At 42.0% G+C, this 27,388-nt stretch overlaps 2 protein-coding genes across 4 annotated transcripts in view; one reads left to right on the top strand and one right to left on the bottom strand.

Annotated features, from left to right (window-relative positions):
• LOC101169423 (acyl-CoA-binding protein) overlaps positions 1 to 27,388 on the top strand; it is a 192,868-nt gene that overhangs the window by 138,933 nt on the left and 26,547 nt on the right. Inside the window, exon 6 of one of the 3 annotated variants that reach the window (XM_078942838.1) lies at positions 3,944 to 4,060. The exons of the other annotated variants lie outside the window; for them this stretch is intronic. Within the exon in view, the coding sequence (XP_078798964.1) occupies positions 3,944 to 4,060 (117 nt within the window). The remainder of the gene's footprint in view (positions 1 to 3,943; positions 4,061 to 27,388) is intronic. 3 annotated transcript variants of the gene reach the window in all.
• Positions 22,751 to 27,264, bottom strand: LOC111949117 (complement component 1, q subcomponent-like 2). The gene is made up of 2 exons (XM_023965670.2): positions 26,328 to 27,264; positions 22,751 to 25,861 (listed from the first exon to the last, which is right to left on the bottom strand). The coding sequence occupies exons 1-2, from the start codon at positions 26,913 to 26,915 to the stop codon at positions 25,682 to 25,684; spliced, it is 768 nt and encodes a 255-aa protein (XP_023821438.1). The 5' UTR covers positions 26,916 to 27,264; the 3' UTR covers positions 22,751 to 25,681.

The following is a 27,388-nucleotide window of genomic DNA, read 5'->3' as shown; positions in this document are numbered from 1 at the left end:
TCTATCCATCCCTCCATCCTTCCATCTATCCATCCATCCATCCATCCATCCATCCATCCATCCATCCATCCATCCATCCATCCATCCATCCATCCATTTATCCATTCCTCCCTCCATCCATCCATCCATCCATCCACCCGTCTATTCATCCCTCCATCCTTCCATCTATCCATCCATCCCTCCATCCTTCCATCTATCCATCCATAGGGTCACGGGGTTGCTGCAGCCGACCCAGCTACTGTTGGTGAAGGCGGGGTCCACCTTGATCAGGTCTATAATTTTCAAACTGAAAGTCTTAAAGACAAAATAGAGCTGTTATAAACTACTTTCCTGATTGTTACTTCCTAAAAAGTCAAATAAGTAATGCAAAGAAAAGGACACTGAACCTCCTGACTGTCAGCAATGCAGATGTGTCCTCTGTAGAGGACATTTCTAAACCTGAATATGTCCCAACTACTGCATTCTACCGACTGAACTCAGTTTGGTGTCTCCAGAGGACATTTGGGGCTTTTTTGTTGTTGTTTTTTTTATTGATTCAGAACAAAGGTGACATACAGCAAAAGAACAAGGAGCAATAAACTGTACATCAATGGTTCAAAGTAAACGCCAGGGGATATACAAGCAAGAAAATAAACTTACATTAGATTATAAAGCTGAGCAAGGTGATACGTTTTAATTGCTTTTTTGTTTGTACTGGGGGAAATGGAATGTAAGTAACATCTAATTTGGGCTAGTAAATCAAGAAAATCAGGAGCTTTATTCATTTGGGGCTTTTCAGTGATACAAGATGTGAAGAGGGTGGGTCTCTGGGTGTTGTAGTTTTAAAAACATTTGGACTGGACACATTTTTTTGTCACAAGTGACAAAAAAAAGAGCATTTAGATGTTGATTAATCAAAATTTGTTTTTCGGTCAAAAATTTGGAAAGCAACATCTTAAAATCCCGGGATGCGAAGACTTGTAAGAGAACAGGTTTATTTGGGATGTAGCGGCACTGCAACAGGAGGAAACAGGCCAGAAATCTGGAGCAGATCCTAAGAAGGAGAAGTCCACACGTGGACAGGCTCCGGCAGCCCCGTGACCCGAAGGGGAACAAAACAAGTTTAGAAAATGAATGAATGTGTTTGTGCATAGGTGCAATCAGGCTGTCTGAGGGCAAAAAATAGGTAAATCTGTACGAGGTGGCCCACACAGGAAACTGTATCGAGGTTGTAGACCTCTCAAAAATGGTCATGTATATTTTTCCTACACGCATGCTGACAGCGACAGGTTGTAGCGATACAACACAAAATGATAAATGACAGTGAAACATGTGAGACGCAGGCTTGTTGTAAAGATCTTTTTATTTTTTTAAACCCTCAAATCCTTCACACTGCCCAAGTGGCCTGTAAGTGCTGTTCAACGCGCTCCTGACTGTGAGGAAATTAGGCAATCAGAGTGCAGTTTGTGTGGACTTCCTACGGTTGTCCTACAGACAATGGCGACTGCGGCGTAAGGACATCGTATGATAGCATCACCCCGATGTCATAACCTCCATTGGCCTTACAAATACTTCACGCTAAATTTACCACACGCATGTTAATCATTCGTTCTGTGCACATGACACCCCTTGAGGTGGTCGGATGAGCCTCCAGAGAACTTCAGATGCAGTCGCTCTGCTCGATGACCCTCCACGGACCCGGACAACCCAAAAACCTGCAGCCCCCCCCCATGAGCATCGCTCTTCAGCTGCAGGAGATGAGAGTCCTTCAGAGGGGAAGGATTGATGGAGAAGCAGAGGAAGGAATTGCTGGTTTCCTCCAGAGTCCAGACTCAAGTTACAGCTTTACAGTGAAGGCAGGGCGGTGACAGAACACTGACATCTTCAGTTTTTAAATTTTTTTTCGAGCATGTGCTTCACCTGGTGTCCACTAGATGTCAGAAGAGAATAGCTCAAACTATTTTTTTCACTGCAGCCAAAGAGGCAAAAAGATGGGGGGAAAAGTACCAGCCGGGGCAGATTAACGACGCAAACTAAACAAGAGGAGGTTTGTCTTTGCTGGAAGCTTGCTGTTATTTTTATGCCACCATAAAACACAAAGGTTTAAACACACAAAAAAAAGAAACGACTGCATGTTTGAAAATGTCAGAGTTGCAGTGAAAACATCAAGGAGACGTCAGGCTGTAAAAACAAGCTGTCAAAGCCCCCATAAATGCAAAAAAAAAGATGTTTCCTCCAAATAAATCCACCTGACGTCTTTATTAGAGTTCCTTAAGACAAACGACGAGTTTTGCTTTGTGCAGTTCTTCATCCATAAGTCCCCTTTACATTAAAATGCCAGGTATGTGCAACAGACATGTTTGCATACCAAACCGCCATTAATATTCGCCAGCGCTCCCCTTCCTCTTCCTGTGTCCCTCTCCGTCTGTACCTCTCTCCAAGGTCCCGGCTCTCTCCAGTAATAATACATGAATGGCTCCTCTTCCTCATCCATTAATCAGGAGGAAGGCTGAGGGGACGCGGGGCTGATCTTTGGCCTTCGCACGCACACACACACTCCCCCAATCAGAAATAATTGAAGGGATATTAATGCAGATGAATAATTAAGCTGTTGGGGGATCTCTTCAGAGACCTAATGAGAGGTGAGGACAGATTGCTCCTTGGTCTTATTACGTCTCGCTGAGAAGTTTAGGGAAGCTTGAGGTGGTGATAAATGGGCTCCATCTGGTCGCTGAAAGATCACGTTGAGGCATCTGCTGCTGCTGCTCAACGTCGCAGGAAGTTAAGACCCGACGATTGGCTCAGTCCAAAAACCTTTAGACAAAGAATTGTGGAGTTTTTAGAAACGTTTCAACCTAAATTGGTTGTTGGTGTTCCCAGAGGATGAACTCCATTGACCCTAAATCGGGACGTTGCACCTAAAAACTCTCCAAAATTTCGTTGTAGCGTCTATGAACGTGTTCAGCTACCTTTTAACCTGTTTGTTTCCTCTCAGGTACGATTCCTACAGAATCAACTTCAGTTTATTTTCCATCTCTTGGCTGAAATCCTTTCTAGTTTACTAGTATCCTTTATAGTATTATTATATGCTAATTTAATGGTCATAGTGTAAAAACACTGCGGAAAGGTGTGACTCTGATGCCCTGTTCAGGAGAAGGAGGGGCTTCTTCCTCTACCTGTTTCTACTGTTTACTATTGCATGTCCACCATCTACACTTGGAAGAAGATTGGTCCAAAATGCTGAAGCCGTAAATCTCGTGAATTTTGCTCCAGGCTTTTTCTTTCCTAGCTCTATTCTGATGTATGAAAGACTTGACATCATTTAACTCTGGCCAATTATTAATTTCTCCTCCACGATCAATTTTCAAACAGTTGGCACTTCTTTGAATTAAACGGGACGCCATCCATACGTCACTACCAAATCCCGGAACCTGATTGGTCAAAGTTCAACCTGGCTTAACCTTCAATGGCTTTTTTAACTTAGAGCCCAAAAACGGTGGTAAGAAACTTGTGTTGTGATGCGTAAACGCAAGAGTTTGGAACGCCGAAGCCCAAAACGTGCTTGTTTACATAGTCTTTTCATTGAAAGTGGTCACTTTCAATGAAACAATTCATCACAATTCATCAGTTCACGTCCAGCAGGGAGGCTCTGCTCTGGAACCTCCATGTCTTTCCATGGGAATGTGTGGTCGGCTTAAGGTGGAGACAGCAGGGCCATCATTACGGCACTCTCATGCATAGCACTACACTAAAATCAATATTAGGGTCAATGTATCAATTAGATACAGAGGCGTTGACCACAGTGTGCTCTCCTCTCTCCCCCGCTCCACTCCAGTTCCTCTCTGTTCCACTAACTCTACTACAGTCATCCTTGGTCTCCTCAACATCCGCTCGCTCACCAATAAAGGCCAGCTGGTCCAGGACATTATTGCTGACCGAAAGCTGGACTTTCTATGCCTCACAGAGACTTGGCAGCAACCTGGGGACTTCACTGCACTCAATGAGGCAACTCCACCTGGATTTGTGTACACCAGTGAGCCGCGCACACATGCTCGAGGCGGTGGTGTCCTGATGATCTATCGTGAGTACTGGAAAGTCCTTCCTGTCTCTGCTCCTACTTACTGCTCATTTGAATATTCTGCATTACTTCTTTCTGGTCCTGCCCCCACCATAGTTGCTACAGTCTACCGTCCACCCAAAATCAGCAAGGATTTTCTAAATGACTTTTCGTATCTCCTGACCCATTTCACTTCACTATCTCAGAACATTGTTACTCTTGGTGATTTTAATTTCCACATGGATAACTGTAATAATCCTCTTGCCAAAGACTTTTTATCCTGTTTAGATAGCCTTGGATTGCAGCAATTTATTCACTTTCCCACTCACTGCAAAGGACACACGCTAGACTTAGTGTGCTGCTCTGGACTTACTCCCTCTGATTGCAAACCTCACACACTCCCATTCACTGACCATAAGCTCATCACCTTTAATCTCCTCCTCACAGTATCCAAACTCAAACGTCCACGCATCATATCATTCCGTAAGATACAAGCCATCAACACTGCTAATTTTTCAGCCGATATCATCAACCTTCCCAGAGTAAATCCTGAAGCCACACCTGACGAACTAGTTTTGCAGTATAACAATGACTTGCAGTCACTTCTTAATGCTCATGCACCCCTCAAAACAAGATCAGTTTCCTTCACCCGCTCTGCACCTTGGTTCACACCTGCACTACGTCAGCTCAAAGCTAAAGGCAGACAACTGGAAAGACTTCAAAATAAAACTGGACTCATAATTCATAAGGACATGTACAAAAACCACATTATCCTCTATAAAGATTCTATAGCGTCCGCTAAAACTTCCTATTACTCTGGCCTGATTCACTCAAACCGACATAGCTCTAGGACCCTCTACTCACTTCTATCTAATATAACAAAACCCCCTGATTCTCTCCCTAATCATCTCTCCTCACCTGACTTTTGTAACGCTTTAATGTCCTTCTTTGTTTCTAAGATCTCTACAATTCATCAACAGCTCACAAGCCAAGCTGCAGTCTCTGGAGTGGACATCTTCACTCCTCCCTCGGTTCTAACAACCTTTTCAAGATTTTCACTTCCTTCTGTACAAACCATTTCTGACCTTATTACAAACTCTAAACCTTCCACCTGCCAACTGGATCCCATTCCTACATCTCTCGTTAAATCCTGTCTCCTTTCTCTTCTCCCATCAATTACCAACATTATTCACTCCTCTCTCATGTCTGGTATTGTTCCACATTCTCTAAAAGTCGCCTCTATAACTCCAGTTTTGAAAAAACCTGGTCTTGACCCAAATAACTTTAATAATCTTCGCCCAATCTCTAATTTACCTTTCATTTCCAAAATCCTTGAAAAAACTGTTGCTCTTCAGCTCCGTGCTCATCTTTCCAGTAACAACATCTACGAACACTTTCAATCTGGTTTCCGCCCACTCCATAGTACAGAAACAGCTCTTTTAAAAATCACAAACGACCTCCTCTTAGCTTCGGACTCCGGTTCACTGTCCATTCTAATTCTCCTTGATTTAACTGCTGCTTTTGACACCATTTCCCACAATATTCTTATTCACAGACTTCAAACTATTGGTATTTCTCACACCCCTCTGTCCTGGTTTTCTTCATACTTATCAGACCGTAGTCAATTTATCCATATTAAACCTCATATGTCAAACACCTTCACACTCTCTGCTGGTATTCCCCAGGGCTCAGTCCTAGGTCCCCTTCTCTTCATCATTTACATCCTCCCTCTTGGTTCTCTCTTCCATAAACACAACATTAATTTCCATTGCTATGCGGACGACACCCAGCTCTACATTTCTACGAAACCCTCCTCATCACTTCCTCCTTCCTCCCTTACCCTCTGTCTGCAAGAAATCCATTCCTGGTTCTCTTCAAATTTTCTGCAACTCAACAGTTCCAAAACTGAAGTCCTCCTTGTAGGCACTCCATCCACTATTTCCAAATCCAATAGCTTCTCCATCTCTGTCAATGACTTCTCTGTTCTTCCCTCCCCCCAGGTAAAGAGTCTGGGTGTCATCCTCGACAGCTCACTTTCGTTCCAATCTCATATTAATAACATCACCCGTTCTGCTTACTTTCATCTTCGCAATATATCTCGTCTCCGCCCTTCTCTCACACCTCATACAACTGCTGTACTTGTTCATAGTCTTGTCACTTCTAGGATCGATTATTGTAATTCCCTCCTGTTTGGTTTGCCCAATAAAACACTCAAAAAATTGCAGCTTCTTCAAAATTCTGCAGCCCGCATTATCACCAGGACCCCGTTATCCCACCACATCACACCAGTTCTCCAAAACTTACACTGGCTTCCCATAAAACAAAGGGTTAGTTTCAAGATTCTCCTCATCACCTTCAAAGCACTCCATAACCTGGCTCCACCCTACATTTCTGACCTTCTTCACATTTCCATTCCCTCCCGATCTCTCCGTTCCACTTCCTCTCTCCAACTCCATGTCCCACCTGCCCGTCTTGCCACAATGGGGGGCAGAGCTTTCAGTCGCTCTGCCCCTCAGCTGTGGAATTCTCTTCCTCCAGATTTACGGAACACCGACACACTGCCACTATTCAAATCCAAACTCAAGACCCATCTCTTCAAACAATCATACAGTTAATCCATTCAGTTATCGCAACCTCATTTGTCTGTTTGTCTGTTTTTCTATCCTATAATTTTTTATGTATCTATCTTAAATGTTTTTATTTATTATTATTATTATTATTTTTTTTTTACTATGTCTTTATGTTTACTCATGTTTTACTCTGATAATTTCTTATTGACGTTTTATTCTGTTTTTCTTATTTTAACCTTGTACAGCGACCTTGGGTGACCTGAAAGGCGCTTGAAATAAAATTTATTATTATTATTATTAATTAAAAAGGAAACAGCATGCAGGTGTGACTGTGTTAGAACCTTTTTCAAAGTGGTTCTAAAGCGGTTTACGAGGCTAGTAGTAGAAATCAGGTACAGTTTTGTGTTGACCCTTCAGACGCCATTTATTCCTCTTCACATGTTTGGAATGTTGCTAAGACCAGGTTCTAGACCAGATTAAGTAAAAATAGTTGCAGGATACGAAAAAAGCACTACGAAATTTGTTCTGGTCCACTTTAGTCCAATCTTAAGAGAGAACCAAAGGGTCTTTGAATGGCATCGTCCAAAACAAACCCAAACCAGGACAAAAGGAAAGCAATGGAAGAAATGTGGCTAATCCTGTTTTATGTATTACGTCTCTCCCTAAAATGTTTCAGGATCATTTTGTCACGACTCAGATACATTCAGAGGTAAGATGCCTTTTTCTTTGTAGCCCAGTTTTAGCCCCAAGTTGCATTAATAACTGAATATCATTTGATTATTGTTTGGTTCGGCCTTTTTCGATTTGATTTACTTCTGCTTTTGGTCCACTTAAGCCCTCGTTCTGTTCCTGATTTGGAAACAAGTTGAAGGTGTTGCAGTTCCTTTAATGACCTCTAGAGTGGTTTCAAAACAAAGCAATTTCCTACTACTAACATGGATTTTTAAAATGTCAAGGTTTATGCAGAAAAACACGTTGATTTTCTGCCTGGTTATAAATGTTTGTTTATTGCGTTATTTTCTACTCATGTCAAGTGTGTGATGTGGGTGCACACACCCAACACACAAACATCTTAGCCAGCACCCTGTCAACATAAACATGACAGATACACAAACACACAGTTGTTTAGGATAATCCTTCACTGTGTGGGTTTTGTTACTCTTCTGGTTTCCTTTTGTTCTGTTAACCCTTTCAGTTCTCCTTCCATCTACTAAAGCAAGGGTGGCAAACACGCAACTCTTGAGCCGCATGCGGCTCTCTGCCAATAAGCATGCGGCTCTTTGTGTTTCATCATATTGTAATGACCCAGCTGGCTTGTCACAATAGCCGAGCTCCTAATAAAGTTGTTTCATTGGAGAGCGGTCTGTGCCCCATACGCCGCATGACCCCGGGCAGCCTCAGAGGGGAAGAAATAGGCAGAGATGCAACGTCTCCTTTTCAATATCAATGCCCATTTATTCAAGTACACACAAACAGCCTAACAGCATGGATCTCAGTTCTGCTTCTAGCCCTCTCACTCATGGTTTTCACATCAAGATTCCCAACTTCCCATGAGTCTTAGGGGCTGAGGCGGGGCTAACCCCCAGGTCGCTACAATATTTTCTATATACTGTGCCTCATTTCATAGTTTTTTTCCTCCTAAACCACACTCATATCCATCAGAGGGAATTAAAAATTAAACAATATTAAAAGTAATTTGGCAGTGTGTGTGTTTTGATGCTGCTCCCGACACATAAGTGACTGCCAATCATTTGCGCGAGTTATGCCCAATAACTAAACATTTGGTGTGCGTGCAGACCGTTACCCTCATGGTCAAAATGGCGAAATTCAGAGTATGAAGAGTATGAACAACCCTGTACTAAAGGATCCGAACTCCCGTTTTGGCAGGTCTTTATAGTGCCTGGCATAAATGAGTTGCATTGAAGCGGCCAGACTATAGTGGGAGGGGCCACTCTCATTGTATGAGCGTAGAGAGAAGTGATGCTTTTTATAAGCATGTATATCATGCCCTGTGGCATTTTGGTAAATATTAATGCTCCCATCTCTTGTATTCCTACAGATATATATGTTTTTTTTGTTAAACCTGCAAAGAAAACAATTTTTTTTTACCAAGTTTTAGCTGTTTTTTCTGATTGGCAGATGAGTGGAGCCAACCACCTAATCACCCGTTTTTGGAATGTTGTTTGGTTGGACGAAATAAACTCCAGTCCTTAGGGCTGACCCACCTCAGGCTCCATTTTCACCATTCAGAATCCTAAAAAAGACGTCAAGCATTATCTTGTATCTCGTGTCTGTGCAGTGGGCCATAAAAGTATTTGTTGATCTCGAAGGTCATAACAAACAAAAGCAGTAAAAATGAACCAAAACCTCTCAAAACACCACTTCCAAAATGCCAGAATTAGAAAAAAACAGACACTATCTGGTCATTGAAGTTCAATTTTACCACAGTAAAGGCCTTCCTCTGCAGAACTCAGCTAGTATTTCCCATCATTTGAACCTGAAAGGTGATGTAGCCAAGTCCTTGAATATGGTCAAAAACCAAAACCACCAGGATTTTTTCCCCTAATAACCTGACCTGATTAACATGATCGATGTTTATGTTCTGCTTGTTAAACAGGCTGTGCGATGACACAACCACAACGAGAAACATGTGTGGGACCTGAAGCGTGACTGCCGGGGGCTCTCAGCGCGTGCGCGTGTGTGTGTGTGTGTGTCTTCGTCCGCCCTGCTGCTTCGGGCTGATTTAACCTTTCAGTCAATTCTCTGAGGATCCTTTCTCATCTGGTCTCTCTCAGCCTGTCACCGCCGTCAGCTGGAGGAGAGAAAAAGATCCACTTCCTATTGGCTTTGTCACAATGAAGCCACCTGCTTTGGCGACTCCTTTAACCTTTACTGCTCTGCATTGAGAAATGACAGCCGGCTTTCAGAGTCCATTCAGGAAGACGGAGGTGAACTCATGAAATCAGATTTGAAAGGACACTGTCACAGGTTTAAATGGCCTTTTTTTGGGGTTTTGTTTTGTTTTGTCCACTGGTACGCGCTGATCTGCTTCATGATGCAAAAGTAAAGTGGTCTGCAGCCTTTCCCGCAGCTCTGACTGTACTTTAGCCCAGCTGTGCTTCTAGCTAAACGCTAATGTCATGCTCTGTGTGACAAAGCTAAGAGTCTGCGCTCCTCAGCCAGCGTGGTGCTGGGCACGTTCAAGGTGCTAGCATGCAAATATTTCAACGTTTTTGGTCACAAAAAGGCTGAGAAGTAGCAGTGAAAGGGACTCAATTTAAGCGGTCAATTAGGCAGGAGGTGAGCAGCACTGTCAGCCAGGGTGAGACATAAATAATGAGGATAGAAATGTGAGAGACAAAAAGGAGGAGAGTGAGGCAGGGAGGGGGGAGTGATGGTTGACAGCAGAGGGAAATTGATCTCCTTTAGCCTCTCATTATTGCCCGGCCCTGAGAATAAGACGAAGATGTGATTCTGACATTTATGCCACTTCTGCCTGCAAATCATCTGTATGTGTGAACAGTTTTATTCCTGCGAATGAGACTGAAACGTCCTCACAGACACGGGAGTTTGGACGTGATTTGACAGCTAAAATCAAGAGAGAGATCACATTTAACCGATCTTGTTGTTTTTTACTAACTAGAACTTAGAAGAACTTAGATCAATCCTTTACCAAACGAAGCCAAAAACTGAATTACCAGTATATTTTCCAAAACTCTAAAAGACTGAAGTGCATCAATGGAGGTAGTGTTGAAAGAGTTATGATACTAAAATGAATACCCTTTAGAGAAACAGGTCACACAAACTGTCTCAGCCTCCAGGATAGTTTTAGCCCAGTGTAATTTTACACATTTTTCATACAATTCTTTGGTTCTAGCAAACAGTGCAACCTTGTGGGAAACAATTGTTTGCATTTTCCCACAGAATAACATTCCTAATCTCATTCAAAGAGGCACATGGTTTACCATGGTGTTAAAAATAAGCCTTAAACTCGTTTTTTTTAGCTTTTAGGAAACATTTTTTAACAAAAAATGTCAAACAATGTGATAAGAGTACACTACCAAGAGTTTCTCAAGAGGGTTTTTGTATTGTACTGTGTTGTTCCCATTGACTCTATATGTGAACTCGACTAAGTGAGAGTGATGTCATCAATTGAAAATGGCTTACTACTGGCTCCAACAAAATGAAATCAGCGTAGTCAATATTTTTATCATGACACGTACACCGCCATGTTGAACCCAGACGTTGTCAGAAAGCTGTGATTTGTCCATGTCTACCTGAGACATCGTTTCCTTAGCAACCATTCTCACCAATCAAATCAAATCAACTTTAGTTTGTAGAGCACTTTTCCATCTAATGCTTTACATAAAAACATGATCAAATTTTAAAGACATTAAACATTAGACATACACACACCATGGTAAAGCATAAAGTGATTGACTAAACCGATGCAATGTGGGAGCGAACTTGTTGGAAGTCCACACCCTACCATTTGAAAGCAGGCCACACAAAATCAAAACAAATCAAAGCAATCATATGTTCAACGTGAGATTACGTGCATTATTGAGGCATTTCATTGATCAGTTTATATTTTGAATAACTTGTATTACAAAATTATATCGAAAAATTTTTAGAATTATCAAGAACATGTTTAAAACATTAGTAATCTAGCCACAGGGGTTGCAAGCCAGTTACTTCTGTGCCGGTCCCAAGCCCGGATAAATAGAGAGGGTTGCGTCAGGAAGGGCATCCGGCGTAAAAATTGCCAAAATAACCATGCGAATCATCCACAACACTTTAGACATACCGGATCGGTCGAGGCCCGGGTTAACAACGACCGCCACCGATGCTGTTAACCTACAGGGTGTCGGTGGAAATTTGACTACTGTTGGTCGAAGAAAGAGGGGAGGCAGAAGGGTCCGTGGCCAGAGAGAGAAGGGAAAAGGCAGGAACATAGGTTTGAGAATAGGGACTCTTAACGTTGGCACAATGACAGGGAAAGGCAGAGAGCTGGCAGACATGATGGAGAGAAGGAAGGTAGATGTACTGTGTGTGCAGGAGACAAGGTGGAAGGGCAGCAAGGCACGTAGTATTGGAGGAGGATACAAACTGTTCTATCATGGTGTTGATAGGAAGAGAAACGGGGTAGGTGTGATTCTGAAGGGGGAGTTTGTAAACAGTGTTCTAGAGGTGAAAAGAGTCTCAGACAGGATGATGAGCTTAAAGTTAGAAATTGAAGGGGTGATGGTGAATGTAGTCAGTGGGTATGCACCACAGGTTGGCTGTGAGTTAGAAGTGAAGGAGAGATTCTGGAGTGAGTTGGATGAGGTCATAGAGAGTTTCCCCAGAGGAGAGAGAGTTGTTATTGGAGCAGACTTTAATGGGCATGTTGGTGAGGGCAACAGAGGTGATGAGGAGGTGATGGGCAGGTTTGGTGTGAAGGAAAGGAATCTGGAGGGACAGATGGTGGTGGACTTTGCAAAGAGGATGGAAATGGCGGTAGTCAACACTTACTTCCAGAAGAGAGAGGAACATAGAGTGACATACAGAAGTGGAGGTAGGAGTACTCAGGTGGACTACATCCTATGTAGACGAGGTCATTTGAGAGAGGTTAATGACTGCAAAGTGGTGGTAGGAGAGAGTGTAGCCAGACAGCACCGCATGGTGGTGTGTAAGATGACTCTGGAGGTCAGGAAGAAGAAGAGAGGGAAAACAGAAAAGAAGACCAAGTGGTGGAAGCTACAGAATGAAGAAACTTGTGAGGAATTTAGGCAGAAGTTGAGACAGGTCCTGGGTGGTCAGGATGAGCTTCCAGATGACTGGGAAACTACAGCAGAGATGATCAGGGAAACAGGTAGGAAGGTGCTAGGTGTGTCATCTGGAAAGAGGAAAGATGGTAAAGAGACTTGGTGGTGGAATGAGGAAGTACAGGAATGCGTCCAGAGGAAGAGGTTGGCTAAAAGGAAGTGGGATGTAGAAAGGACTGAGGAAGGTAGACAGGAGTACAAGGAAGCGCAGCGTAGAGTGAAGAGAGAGGTGGCAAAGGCCAAACAGAAAGCTTACGATGAGCTATATGACAGGCTAGACACAAAGGAAGGAGAGAAGGACTTGTACAGGCTAGCCAGACAGAGAGACAGAGATGGGAAGGACGTGCAACAGATAAGGGTGATTAAGGACAGAGATGGAAAGGTGCTAACAACCCAGGAGAGTGTACAGAAAAGATGGAAGGAGTATTTTGAGGAGCTGATGAACGTGGAAAATGACAGGGAAAGAAGGGAGGAAGATGTGGTTGTTGTGGAGCAGGAAGTAGCAGAGATTGGAAAGGATGAGGTTAGAAAGGCTCTGAAAAGGATGAAGAGCGGAAAGGCCGTTGGTCCTGATGACGTACCTGTGGAGGTATGGAAGTGCTTAGGAGAGACAGCAGTGGAATTTCTAACGAGTTTGTTCAATAGGATTCTAGAGAGTGAGAAGATGCCTGAGGAATGGAGGAGAAGCGTTCTGCTTCCGATCTTTAAGAACAAGGGTGACACGCAGAACTGCAGCAACTATAGAGGAATAAAGTTGATGAGCCACACAATGAAGCTGTGGGAAAGAGTAGTGGAAGCCAGGCTTAGGAAGAAGGTGGAGATCTGTGAGCAGCAGTATGGTTTCATGCCCCGTAAGAGCACCACTGATGCCATTTTTGCTTTGAGAATGTTGATGGAAAAGTACAGAGAAGGTCAGAAGGAGCTGCATTGTGTGTTCGTAGATTTAGAGAAGGCGTATGACAGGGTGCCGAGGGAGGAGCTGTGGTACTGTATGAGGTCGTCTGGAGTGGCAGAGAAGTATGTCAGAGTAGTTCAGGACATGTATGAGAGAAGTATGACGGTGGTGAGATGTGCTGTAGGTCAGACAGAGGAGTTCAAGGTGGAGGTGGGACTACACCAAGGATCAGCTTTGAGTCCCTTTTTGTTTGCTATGCTGATGGACAGGCTGACAGACGAGGTAAGACAGGAATCTCCCTGGACAATGATGTTTGCGGATGACATCGTAATTTGCAGTGAGAGTAGAGAGCAGGTGGAGGAACAGCTAGAGAGGTGGAGGTTTGCTCTGGAAAGAAGAGGCATGAAGGTCAGTCGTAGTAAGACAGAATACATGTGTCTGAACGAGAGGGATCAAGGTAGAAGCGTTAGGTTACAGGGGGCTGAGGTGAAGAAGGTGCAGGAGTTTAAGTACTTGGGGTCAACAGTTCAGTGTGATGGAGAGTGTGGAAAAGAGGTGAAGAGGCGAGTGCAGGCAGGTTGGAGCGGGTGGAGGAAAGTGTCAGGAGTGTTGTGTGACAGAAGAGTGTCAGCAAGACTCAAAGGAAAGGTGTACAAGACAGTGGTGAGACCAGCTCTGCTCTATGGGTTAGAGACGGTAGCAGTGAGACAGAGACAAGAGGCTGAGATGGAGGTAGCAGAGATGAAGATGTTGAGGTTCTCCTTAGGAGTGACCAGGTTAGACAGGATAAGGAACGAGTACATCAGAGGGACGGCTCATGTTGCCTGTGTTAGCGACAAAGTCAGAGAAGCCAGACTGAGATGGTTTGGACATGTTCAGAGGAGGGATAGTGGATATATTGGTAGAAGGATGTTGGAGATGGAGCTGCCTGGCAGGAGGGCAAGAGGACGGCCAAAGAGGAGATACATGGATGTCTTAACAGAGGACATGAAGTTGGCTAATGTTAGGGTAGAAGATGTCCATGACAGAGTGAGGTGGAAAACGATGATTCGCTGTGGCGACCCCTGATGGGAAAAGCCGAAAGAGAAAGAAGAGATGTTTAAAACATTAGTAGATCAAGAATGGTTATTCTGACAAATAGAATGACAGCAGTTTATTTCTCTGAACAAGTCTATGGGATTTGGCGTCTTGGAACCAGGGGGCAAATGGGGAGGAGTCACTCAGTCCAGTCCTCGTATATGTTCAGTGTTTGCCTCTTTTATCTGCAATAATCAGCCTTTGCGTAGAGAGCAGCACCACAGATCTACCAAACCTTACTGACAATAACTCGTCCAGGTTCATGACTACATTACCCATAGTGCTCCAACGATCCATAAGGCTTTGTAGTTTACCAAAGTTGTACTAAAACATGGACAGATTTTTGAGCACCATGTACCTACCATCGAAAATCGGTTCATGGTCTGTAATTAATTCACAAAGCACATTGTTGATTTTAATACAATACATTTCTCGTCTGAACAATTTTAAGTGTGTCTTATTGTACAAAAACATAGTAATCCTAAATTGTTTAAATTAGGCCAGTCTCCCTTTTTTATTTTTGCCCAAAACCCTGAAATGAGCAGCTTGTAGCCACATTTAAAGTGGAATGCACCATTCACATGCACGTTCCACAGAAATACCTATTTTTGGAGTGGAATCTCTTTGCACAGATAAACCTGCCGAACAGTCGTCTGTCTTCATCCAGCTGGACGTTTATGTAACACTTAAATCACTAAAAACCTCCTTTATATACCTTATAAACTGATTACATGCAGATTATTCCTAGACCAGTTTAATTCCTATCAGGGTGACCTTTCAAATTATCCTGCCAAGGGAAGGAATCAGCTTCCACTGCCTCTGTACTGGTGTTCCACAGGGTTCTAATGTTGGGCCCCTTCTCTTTTTATTTACAAGATTTGTAATTCACCTTAAATAAAAGTGTCTGTTAAATGTGGACACATCTGTAAATACTTTATTTCACAGCGTGACTCTAAGGGTCTATTCAGACTGGACACATTTGGTTGTCTTAAAGTGAACCAGAATTAGTTTGCTCCGATATTCTAGAAAATAATTTTAGCCTGAAAACATCCAAGTGGCCCTTGGTCCGGGATCAGGAACCGCTCTCTGACCCATCTTTCAAGGTGGTCTCAGTTCATTTCCAATCGAATCAAGCTTCAGTCCGCTCTGAGTTTCCTCAGTCTAAATGCGCTTCATACTTGGAGTGGAAACACTGAACCAAAATGGCCACCGGAGTCTGACTTTTTGTGACGTAAACACTGTAGCAGAGCAACAATGAGACACAGCAACTCATTGAAATCTGGTTGGAACACATTGCTTCATTGCGTTAGTGTACCTTCTTAGCTGTCGTCTCCACAGTAACCGCCTTCCAGCGTCTCTCCACTGTACCAAAGTAGCAGTTAAAAGTCTTGAACCTGACGTTGATGTAGACGTTCAAAATTAGTCTGCGAGATATTAAGTATGAATAAGTGAACTATCCCCACAAGGATTGCGAAGCACAGAACTTCCATAATTTCTGCCTCTCGTTGCTTTGCCCCACGCTTCAAAGTCTTAGCCAATGACTGAAGAGATCTTTATGTGGTTTTGTTAACAAAAGTTTTTGTCCAGAATGGTCTGAAAACAGTCCAAATGCCAGGTTTGGACTGCCATTTGGACTGTCCAAACCTGGTCATTCCTGGTCACACTCAACACACTCTAAGGTTTTGTTCATTAAAGCCTTTTTAACCGGAGAAAATCTGTGGCTCTTTGAAAACTTAAATGATTTGCAGCGTTTGAATCATCAGTCTGTGAGCTCTGAAAATCCCCTCTGCGAGTCGGGGTCTGCAAGAGTTTTTCTGTTCAAAGGAATAAAGGTCGCAGAGACACAGTGGAATAAAGCAGTCACAATAATGGATGAACACACTGCCACAGGCACCTTTTGACAGGAAAAGCTGTGTTTGTGAAAATTTGCCAAACAACCTCATTTCCCTGAGAAAGCCTTGAAGGGTTGCAGCTGTTTCTTTTTTTCAAACGGCTCAAGCCATTCTTTGTGTTCTTTGTTGTTGTCTGTCTCTTTCCCTCATTTGGCCGATTCAACGAGTGAACAGATTTCCAAAAGTGCAGACTGACAGATAGCATGAGTCAGCGTTTGTTTCAGTCATTATCCAGCGGACGTGCTGCAGAAAGCCCAGAGTTGGGTTTCAGGGATGACTTTTTGAGGTGCATCACTCTAAAAAACGTTTAGGCTGCGGCTCCACGGACACGTCGCATCGGATTCACTGAAAGAGACAGTTATTTTAAAATAATAGTTCTCATTTATCACCAAAAGAGGATATTAAAAGGCACAAAAATGGTCATATAAGATATAGGTTTTACCACTCTGTGACTGATAACAAAAGAACCAAGAAGTCCACTGGCATGTTATACTGTAATAAGGATTAACTGGTATAAAAACAAAAAGAAGCAGTTAATTCAGATTAATTATGTTTAATTCAATTGAAACATTAAACTTGCTATAACATAAAAATTTCTTTGCTTGTGTTGAAAATAACATGTTGGATGAATACATTTGTTAGAATAAAAGTGCTTCCATACATATTTCACCTGTCAGGTGATTTACACAGTAAAAAACAAAAAATAAAATAAACCTCTGTCTTTTATAATTAAAACACAATGTCAGGTTTACTAGAACTGTATTTTTCAACCATTTTAATTCTAAACAGAAAATACTATATTTGTGTTTGAGCTGTATTTAAAATTGTATCTACGTTGTTTTGCTGTACCTTAAACTTGGATGTCTTGAGGGAAAATTCTCACTTTAGGACTTTTATTCTGAAGGAAAGTCCCTTATTATTTAAAAGGTCGTAGGAGGAAGCTGTTGAAATGAACGTAACGTCTTCTTGACGGCCTCGTCTTTACTTTGGCTGATGCCTCACACAGGTGCTCTTAGTTTCCCCGCTTAGCTCCGTCTCTAATGCAAAGACTCTCCGCTCTAACCTCCTCTTCATCCTTTGACACAGCCAAATAACAAAAGGAGAGGAAGATAAGCTGAAGATTTTCCAGCGCGCACATCCTCCTGGGATCTGTTTTGATCTCCCTCTTCATATTTCACTCATGCCGTGTCGGCATTTGCATCTCAGGCATGAACACGGATCAATCATTGCGGGGATGAAATCGTTGGGGTGAAAGAACGAGGGGAGCTTTTAAAAAAAAAAAAATGCCCCAGTGATTGGCTGCCTGTGCAGACAGCTTGTCAGCCGTAATATTTCACGCCGGTTTGGCAATCAAGACGCGCTGTGGAATGGAGTGGAGCAGGCTGCTCTTTGCTGTTGGAGACCCGTGTGGCGTCTTTGGTGGAAGATCAGACTCTGTAATCATTGTAATTAATTAGAGCCATCATTCAGGAAGATGGCGGAGCTCGGCAGCTGGAGCATGCCAGCGTTTTTCCAGCATGTGACGCCTGTTGCTCAGTTGCCCGTCGAGCTGAAATTCCCCCAAACGGCGAAAGTGTGTGCGTGAGGCCTTGGCCCCCGCTCCCCTCATCAATCAGACTTTCACAGCTCCGCCTGTCAGTCAGTAATCGCTCACTGTCAGCCTGACCAAGGGGGCACGGAGCGTCCCGATCATCTATCGTGCTGAAAGATTCGCGGTAGGGAGGGAGGCTGTTAGCAACACATACTGTTGATGTCTCAGTTGGCATCAGCGATTCCACTTTTCATCCCAAATGTGTCTGAGGTGGAGCCAGGAGCCCTAACAAGGTCATCTTTAAAGAGTTTAGAAAAGCCTCTGCTGATGACACCGGTGCTTCAGCAGACTGTGTTGTTACCCCGCTCCATTTATGGTAGAGCTCAATGAGAAGAAACACAAGCTTTTACTGTTCAAAGTGCCAAAACATTTCCTCTTTGGGTGCAACACGACAAGAACAGAAATGTGCCCGTTGCCCTTCGTCCGCCCCATTTGAACTCTTCTTCAGTGAAGATATTTGTTATTACCGTGTTTTCCAAAGTACAAGTCGCAGGAGCCAAAAATGTGTAATAAAGAAGTGTAATCTAAGGCTGCTTCAACGCCAAAAGCAATTCAAGCCCCATATTTTGCATCCACTGCCTCTTTTTTGATGCAGATCAAAATCCAAATGTTTGATCAAAGGTTTTCTCTTAGATTAGATGCTCTGTTTTGTGTGTGGGAGGAGCTACTGTCGTGTTTTTAGCCTGATCGCCACATGGAAGCTCTCATTTACAACACATGGAAGAGGCAAAATGATGTTGAGAGATCCGGTTTTCATTCATTTTGAAGAGCTCCAAAAAACCATCAGTAAACACATCTCCATGTCTGGGTTCATGAGATCCTTTAGAGACTCTCACAACGTTGACGTTCACCATCTGTAACTGGATGGCGACCGCTCTTAAGCAGCACTGTGACTCCGTTAGTCAGAGGAGGGAAGAAGATTTTCATTGTTGTCTCAGTTTGAAAAACAGAAAATATAAGTTCAGGGGGAGAACGACCAGATTCTCCTCCATTTTAGTTTTGGACTCCACCCGCTGATCGCATCATCAACACGTCACGGGCTAAAGCTGAGCACCTGATTGCTTGACGCAACGCAAATTTTTAGCCAAAGCTTAGATTTTTGAACTCTTGGTGCCCCTGCCAGGCACACGCGCTGTACCCGATGCTCAAGGACCTGTGATCGCATCTGAACATTGACTTAACATTGAAACTGGACGCCTCTGATGTGCATAAGAGATGATCTTGGATTTCAGTAGGGAGGCCACTACTTGTTGAAAACACCAAACTTAGCGGCGTTTTTTTTCTTGAAAGTTATTCAATTGGTAATTAAAAAAAATTGGGGTTAAATTTTGTTTATCAAACAATAGTTATTTGATTTGACTGTTTAATACAGATTCATATTAGTGAAAATGTTGAAAACCTTTTAATTTTTACATTTCCCCATTTGCATCTTAAAAGTGGACAAAGAGAATGTTTAAAAAATTAAGGACTTTTTGGTATTTACTTAATTCATTAGCTTTCCTTCATGGAAATACAGTAACCCCTCTATGAAATGCAGTTCAGCTTTCGCAGTTTGAATGTTTTGCAGATTTTTTTGCGCAGCTATGCGTGCTTCTTTTCCTTTTTTAACAGCAGATTGTGTTCTCAGTCCTGATTGGCCGTTGTGTCTCCTGTACAGAAGGCGTTTAATTTGCTAAATGTTCACAACTCTACAATCTTTGGTTTCATTTCATAATAATGGATTAATTTGTCTACAAAGGTTTGAACTTTGAGTGTTTAAACGAGAGAAAAGTATGAAACGTGAATAAAAGTGTGTAGTGAGTTGTTTAAAATAAAAAATAAAAAGATGACTTTAATGCGTATCGCACGTTCATTTTAGATCGTAACACCCACGATTAATTAAACTCGGGCTTAACTTTTCACCAGGGATTTGTCCAGAAACTTGAGTGTCTGTGTTTATTTTAATTGCACCTTACAGAGTATTGCAATTGAAAAAGAGCATTATGCTAATTTGTTAACAACAACACACTAACAACACAGCGGTTGTTAAGAGCCTCAAACTTTTGTGAATGACCCTCAGCAGACACAAACTATAATATCTTTACATGCTGATTTATAGTAAACAACCCACTTAAAAAATTCACTTTAAAGAGTGTGCAACAGAAAAATGGACAAAAATGTGAATTTTTGTTCACCTTTGTTAATTTAGTTCCACTTCTGTTTTTTAAATTGTTTGCATTACAGTAACACTTTAATTCCTACAAAATGTAAGAGTTAAAGTGTTACACAAACTCCTTTTGAAAACAGATGAAACCCATTAAGGAACCATACCAAATAAATGACTAAATGTTAGGACTGTGTATCCTCAAAACTCAGATCCCAAACTGGAAATTTAATGCAGTTTCTTTAATTTTGCATCTGCAGGAATGTATGGAACACTGCGAAACCCAACCCACCTTCTCAAAACGTTTAAAACAACACAAGTTAAACTGAAGCAGCCAGGACAGAGGAACAACCTTCCCTCCAAGCTGACTTGGTGTGACTCTTTTCTTAATTCCCGTCCTTTTTATGGGTCAATTGCTCGACTTGCTGTGACATTCGGTGGGGCGGCTATAACAGCTGACTAATCAGAGGACACCAGGGGCAGAGATGGTCTGAGAGTTCGGAGGGACCTAATCCAACGACTAAGATGTCTTGAGTACTCATCAGTAATGCGCTTCTCAGCAAAAAAAAATATGATCCATATTTAAGGCAGTGACTAGCTGCAGCCTGTGCCGTCAGCACCGTAGAAATCCTATTTGATTCCAGCTTATCTGCAAGTTTAGAGGTCTTTTCCTCTTAAGATTCAACACTAAGGGAAACCAACCACTAAGATCATATTTTATATTATATGTTGTAGAAATACAACAGCGTATGACTGTTTTATTTTGTCTTAAATGGTCTTCCTTGACCAAATTGCTGGGTCAAAGGTCACATACCTATAAATACTCTGTGTGCTTAAGATTTACCAGCTCTGTGTTGGGTACACCATGCTTTGATCTTTTGTATTTTCTGTACCATAGATAAACTTGAGTCTCACTGTAAAATCTATGTATTTAGAGACCAGTTCATTTAACAGACACTTTGCATTTAAGGTAAAAATTAAAAATCTCGTAAATGAGAAGGAAAAGGGCCCAAGATTAGAACCCTGTGGAACACCAGAGCAGAGGCAGTGGAAGCTGATTCCTTCCTTTGTCTGGATAATTTGAACATTTACCCTGATAGGAATTAAACTGGTCTATGAATGATCTGCTTGTACTCAGTTTATAAGGCATATAAAGGAAGTTTTTGGTGTTACATAAACATCCAGCTGGATGAAGTCATGCAGGCTTATCTGTGCAAAGAGATTCCACAATAGAAAACAGGTATGTCTGTGGAACGTCCATGTGAATGGTCCATTCCTCTTGGACTGAAAAATGTGACTAAAAGCTGCTCATTTGAGGGTTTTGGCAAAAAGTAAAAAAAGGGAGACTGACCTAATTTAAATAATTAAGAATACTTTGTTTTTTTAACTATAAGGCACACTTAAAATCCTTTAATTTTCTCTATATTACTTGTGTATAAATTACTGACCTAGAAATTCTTTTTTTGAGGTACATGGCGCTCAAAAATCTGTCCAAATATTTTAGTAAAACTTTGGTAAACTACAAAGCCCGATGGATTGTTGGAGCACTATGGGGACTGTAATCGTGAACCTGGCAGAGTGGTACACTTTAACACAATGAACTGAAAAAGGGAGAGTTTTGTTTTGTATTTTTATGTGTTACTTCTGAACAATGTTATTGTGAACAAAGTTGGACTCCACTGCCATGGTAGTCTCTCTGCAAAGGCCGATTATTGCAGATAAAAGACACAAACATGAAGAATAAGACAGTTCATTAGAAAAACTTCCCGTCAATCCCCCAGACCAATCCACTGCTGCCTGTTGGCCCCTCCGGGCACTCTGGGTTGTGTAGTCATTTCACATTATCTCAGTGCATGACTTTGCTTAATGCGCCCTATAATCCGCTGCACCTAATGGTCCCATTATTATGATCAAGCAAAAGTTACCAAACCAAAGTAGAACAGTCTTAAGTGAAGATAAAAATGGTGTAGTTACATTAAAGGGCCAAATCTTGAACCACTTTAGTCAATCTCAAACATTTATTGCATAAACAACTGATTCACACACACGTTTTCATCCTGCTTTACAATGGAAATTACAATTTAACATTAAGAGAGCATTTTGGATGTTTAAGCATTACGCATAATGTGTTTTTACGCACTTGCTCTTTTGCTTTTAAAATATTAAATCCCAAAACCCAATGCGAGTAGCCTTTTTTCTTTTCTCACTATATTTCTGGCATAACTACACAAGATAATCCTGAAAACTGGCAAAGACAAACGTGAGACCGGAGGGAGAGTTTTTAAAGCAGCTCAGACTGACAGTCCTCTCAAAGGACAACAGTTTGTTTGTTGGGTGCAAGAAAATAAGCCAACACCTTAATAGAGGTTTATCTAGGAGGACATGCCAATATTTGTTTCTCACGATTTCCATTTAAACCGGCCGGATTGATGTGTAAACAGCTGGTTTGTGTGTGCTCCAGAGGGGATGGATTCATAAAGGAAGAAAAAAAAATCCAAAACACACACAAAACAGCCATTATCTTAATGACATGTTTGGGTTCTGGAGCAGCATTTGTAAATATCACTACAGGCTTATGTATGAGGAGAGCACAGGAGGCGGCAGCAATCGCTTTTCCTCTGCAGCTTTTTACTCTTCAGAGGTTTTTAAAATTAAAACTAAAGTCACAATTATTTTTAGAAAAAAGCTAAAAAAAAAAAGAAAAAAAAAGAAAAAAATATAGCCAAATCAGCTCAAAACAACATTTTTCAAACAATTTTATTGATATATTTGTGAAAAGAATCAACCAAAACCAACATGAAAACAGATTTTGTGTAACTGGTTTACTTCTTGACTATACTGAAAGCACCCCCATTTAAAATGTTCTGGCAAAACAAACTTATTGCCTCAAACTAATGCATTTAGTTGATATTTTTAAAAAATTCCAGTATAATAAAAAATGCTAATAAGCTTCCAATAACACCCTTTGTTCAAAATAGCAGCAAACAGAATTCACAGTAAAAAGATTTTCTGTGCCCCCTTGAAAATCACGGTTGATAAAGTGAGAGAGATTTTCTCCATAGCCCACACAATTGTCCCTCCTAACTAACGTAGGTGCAAATCACAGAAGGAACTGTAAAAAAAATATTAAACATGTGTGTGTTTAGTTGATATTTCTTCTGATGCTGTCGGACAATTGGATTCTTATTTATTTACTCTTATAATTTGGATGCATTTACAACAAAACCACTTTTGTAAGGTAAGAAACAGATGTAACATATCAAAGAACGTTAAGAGAAAAGCTCCAGTGTTAAGCTACGTTCAAACCGGGCATGTGACACATGTTCTGTAATGCGGTAATTCTGTTCACACTGGGCAATCAGGGAGGGGCTTCTTCTATTTATTTGCTGCTGTTTACTAGCACGTGTCCACCACCTGCAGTTAAAGGAGACTTGAAAGAGTGTGAAATGTCGAAGTGGTGCAAATCTTGCTCCAGGCTTTTTCTTTCACTGCTCTGTTCTGATATAGGAACGACTTGGTGTCATAATTACAGCAGGACAGAAACGCAATTATTAATTGATGACCAATTTGCAAACAGTTGGCACTCCCTTGAATTAAATAGGCTCGCCATCCATTCGTCACTACCATGGATGATACCCTGGTTGGTCAAAGTTCCACCAGGTTTAGCTTGAAAAACACGCTCTATTGTCACACATTTTGCACGTAGAGCCCAAAAATTGTCTTCAAAATGTGTATATCTAAGCGTGAATGTGAGAGTTTTGAACGCAGATGTCATGACATTCACATTTACACGCACTTTTCATTGAAAGTAGTCGTTTGATCCCACATTGCAGAGGGCTGTGTGAACGTAGCCTTAAGAGGTTAAAAGATATCACCTCAAGACCGAAGTTGGATGTTAAACTACGTTAGCTAAAAGTCATGCTAAATGCACTTTAGCGCTCCTCAGTCAAAACTGTTTTTGAATCATTCTTATGATTCACTTCAATACAAATAGCTTTATTTTATCCAAAACATTTCTAATGGCTAAGAGTTGTTGAAAACTTTGAGAGACCTCAGTGTTCAACAGATAATTCAAATAGGATGTGATTTTATAGCAAGCTACTTTGTTAGCTCGGCAGTTCTTTGTTAGCAAGAATTTTCTATAGTAAACAAAAGAAATGGTCAACAGTCGACTAAGATGATATAGATGTTATATATATATATATATATATATATATATATATATATATATATATATATATATATATATATATATATATATATATATATATATATATATATGTATATATTCATATATACAGTTGGCTCAAACGGAATGTTGCGTCACACAGCCACTGCGTACATTTTGCGCATATATGTGAAGAAACTTGGGAAAAAGGAGATTTTCACAGATTTATCACAAATGAACCACATTCAAACTACAGAAGTATAAATAAACCACGCAAAGAACACGTAAAGCAACGTAGAACATAAAGCGTACGCGATTATTTTGCTGTTTACACACAATTCATTAGTGATTCGTACGTCAATTACGTCATTTTGACTTAATATGTGTACTGCATACGCAATATAAAAGTTGTATTTCGGAGGTACATGCGTGAAAAATCTGTTAGACATACGTGGAACAGTCGTGGAAAGCCACAAATTTGCATATGCATTTAGCAAAAATTGCACACAATTGCATTAGATTTACATAATAATTGCGTATAAACAATATAAAATACGTATAAACCACGTAATTCTCAACCAACCAACAGCTCAAAACCAAATTTACTTAAAGGCCCGTCGGCCAAAACCGTCGACGTTCATCAATGAATGACGAACGCAAGAAACACCTATAAATAACGTAAATCATGCATATGTCATAAAAGACTGAAATTTCAAACGTTGAAATTGCGCAAAATGTTTATAGCGGCTTTGTGACAAGACCTTTAGAATGGTGTAATGGACTAAAACAATAAATCAGATCAAATAAATAATAAATCAGTCTTTGACGTGTGTTTGACATTTTCAACATAAACATACTTCTGTCTACCATTCACTTTCACCACATTTTGATGCAATGGTGTAACTTATGATTCGGTTTTGAAGCATAATTGTGGTTCAGATAATTATTTTTGTGGACCTGCACAGCATTTTATCTTTTTAAACCTTAACATTTTTTTTATAAGTATTGAACGCTTTCAGGCGCAGACAACAAAAAGTAACTTTTCCAGTAATCTCAATACTGTTTTTGCATAATCAGCATGTTTTTTTGCATTCAAACTCAGAGTCCTTTATAGGTTGATAGTGAAGTGTCGAAATTTAATTTATCTTGTATGTCTTTGAAATTGAAGTTACACTAAAATACTGTTTTGTTTTCTTTCTAATCTCATGCTGGGCCATCAAACCATAAAATACCTACAGTCAATATTTTTTAAACTAAAACTTTAAGAAGTACTTTCAGTAACTTATTAAAGGATCCTGTTAACTTTTTGAAACTTTTTCTCACACTAAGACACCACTCTCACACAGATGACACCAACTTCCAGCAGAACTTAAGATAAATTAAACATCAGATAAACACATCTATTTTTTTAATCTTGACACATACATTTTTGCAAATAAACCTGCTAAGAAGTAAAACATTGATTTTGGAGTGGATACAGTCCAGCGCGTCCTGCAGGAGGTTCAGTCAGGGTACAAGATAAAGCCAGAGAAGGTGCTATACTTGTTGTTGTTCCCTCCGTGGGCTTTGCCACCATCCAGCTTCACATACACTTCATCTCCAGAGTCCAAGTGCAGGACTGCACTGTTGCTGGCATAGTCGTAGTTCTGGTCTGCATCCTGAGCGATGGCACTGGCACGAACCTGGAGGGGCAGAAGCACAGGACCACTTATTGGGGGGGGGGGGAGTGAAGCAGCAGCTGCTGCTGCCTGAAAAAATGATTCCAAATTTAAACATAATCCTGGAGATTTGAATTGGCCAAATTAAACAAAAAAAAAGCTTCTAATTTGAGCTTATATAAGTTTGATCTCAACCTTCTGTCAGAACCTATAAAGGATAATTGCAGCTGCAGTCTGACCCTGCGTCCTTCTGCAGAGGGAACACTCATCCAAGGATTTACGCATGAGCGCCGCCGCCAAACAACTTAGGCGAATGCGCTCGCAGATCACCATAAATATCACTGATGTTTGCTGCAGTTTAAGATATAAGGCGCTTACATAACTCTGCGTCACTGTGCGTAAATTCCTCCTTTGAGGACGCTTCTTTAAAATGAGTCACGTGAAACTAAGTTTTTTTTTTTTTGCGCTATTCTCCGGGTCTTTTGCGCACCTGTCCGTTCTTGCACAGGTCCGCCCACATGCTGGTGCCGTCTCCTCCGCGCATCAGTACGTGATAGGTGAAGAAATAGATCCCTGACACGTGGCACGTGAACTTTCCGGTGCTTTGGTCGTAGTGGTTCCCCAAGTTTGTGATCACGTCGTCAAACTTCAGCACCTCGTAGCCCTCGTGCGGGTTCTTCAGACCCACGTAAAAGGCGATCCTGAACGCGCTCCCCGTGGAGTTCATCCCCTCCGCGTCCCCGGCTTCAGCCCCCGAGGCTCCGCTCAGAGCCGGGAAGGACATCTTACTCCCCCCGCGCTCTCCCGGTGGCCCCCTCGGACCTGGGGGTCCGGGTTCCCCAGGTGGACCGCGGGGTCCGGGTTTGCCGGGTCTGCCCGGCTCCCCGCGGGTCCCCTGCGCCATCGGGGGCTGCGCGCCGTTTTGGATCACCTCCATGGCGGTGGCGCCCCCCGGTTTGGTGCTGTAGGGGTCGCACACCATCCGACAGGTGCCCATCATCTCGTAGTAGTGCGCGGTGCTCTCGGAGGAGCGCAGCAGCAGCAGCGGCACGGCCACGGTCAGAGCCAGCAGGAGCATCGCGACTGCGGTCACGAGGAAGACCACGGACCACTTCCTCCGCGCCGTTCGGGGACCGAAGGACGACAGAAACCCCGTGGAGCCGCGCTGGGGGGGAATTGTGACAGATGGAGGGGAAGTTGGGGAAGAAGAAAACAAAGTGCGCCCTGTTCGGTCCAGCCGCTCCGACTGCGGCTCCTTCCCGCCTCTGGGCGAAACTGCTGTGACCGGGGAGCGAGCGCGCGCCTGAGTGGGGGTGCGCGCAGCCAGCTGCGTCCAGCTGTTTGTGAAGAGGAAAGTAAAAGAAGCTGAAAGTAAAACTAGTCAAGGAAGCATGATGGTAAACACCGGCGCGCTCCCAGTGCTCAACCCCGTCAATAATTCATGCATGGTCATTCTGTCATCTGAATGAAAACAGCACAAACATCAAACAAATGAACAAAAAAATATGAATCGTGGTTGTTCAAAAGGAGAAACATCCACAAACTGTAATG

The sequence above is a fragment of the Oryzias latipes genome, chromosome 2 (genome assembly GCF_053564925.1).
Source record: "Oryzias latipes strain Hd-rR chromosome 2, Olatipes_Hd-rR_3.1".
Lineage (NCBI taxonomy): Eukaryota > Metazoa > Chordata > Actinopteri > Beloniformes > Adrianichthyidae > Oryzias > Oryzias latipes.
This window is presented reverse-complemented; position numbering and strand designations above follow the sequence as displayed.

Bases quoted from the DNA above. Each gene is read 5' to 3' on its own strand.
- LOC111949117 (XM_023965670.2), bottom strand. From the start codon at position 26,915: ATGCTCCTGCTGGCTCTGACCGTGGCCGTGCCGCTGCTGCTGCTGCGC. The intron at 25,862-26,327 runs GTGCGCAAAAGA...CTGCCCCTCCAG, and splicing joins ACCTGTGCAAGAACGGACAG to GTTCGTGCCAGTGCCATCGC.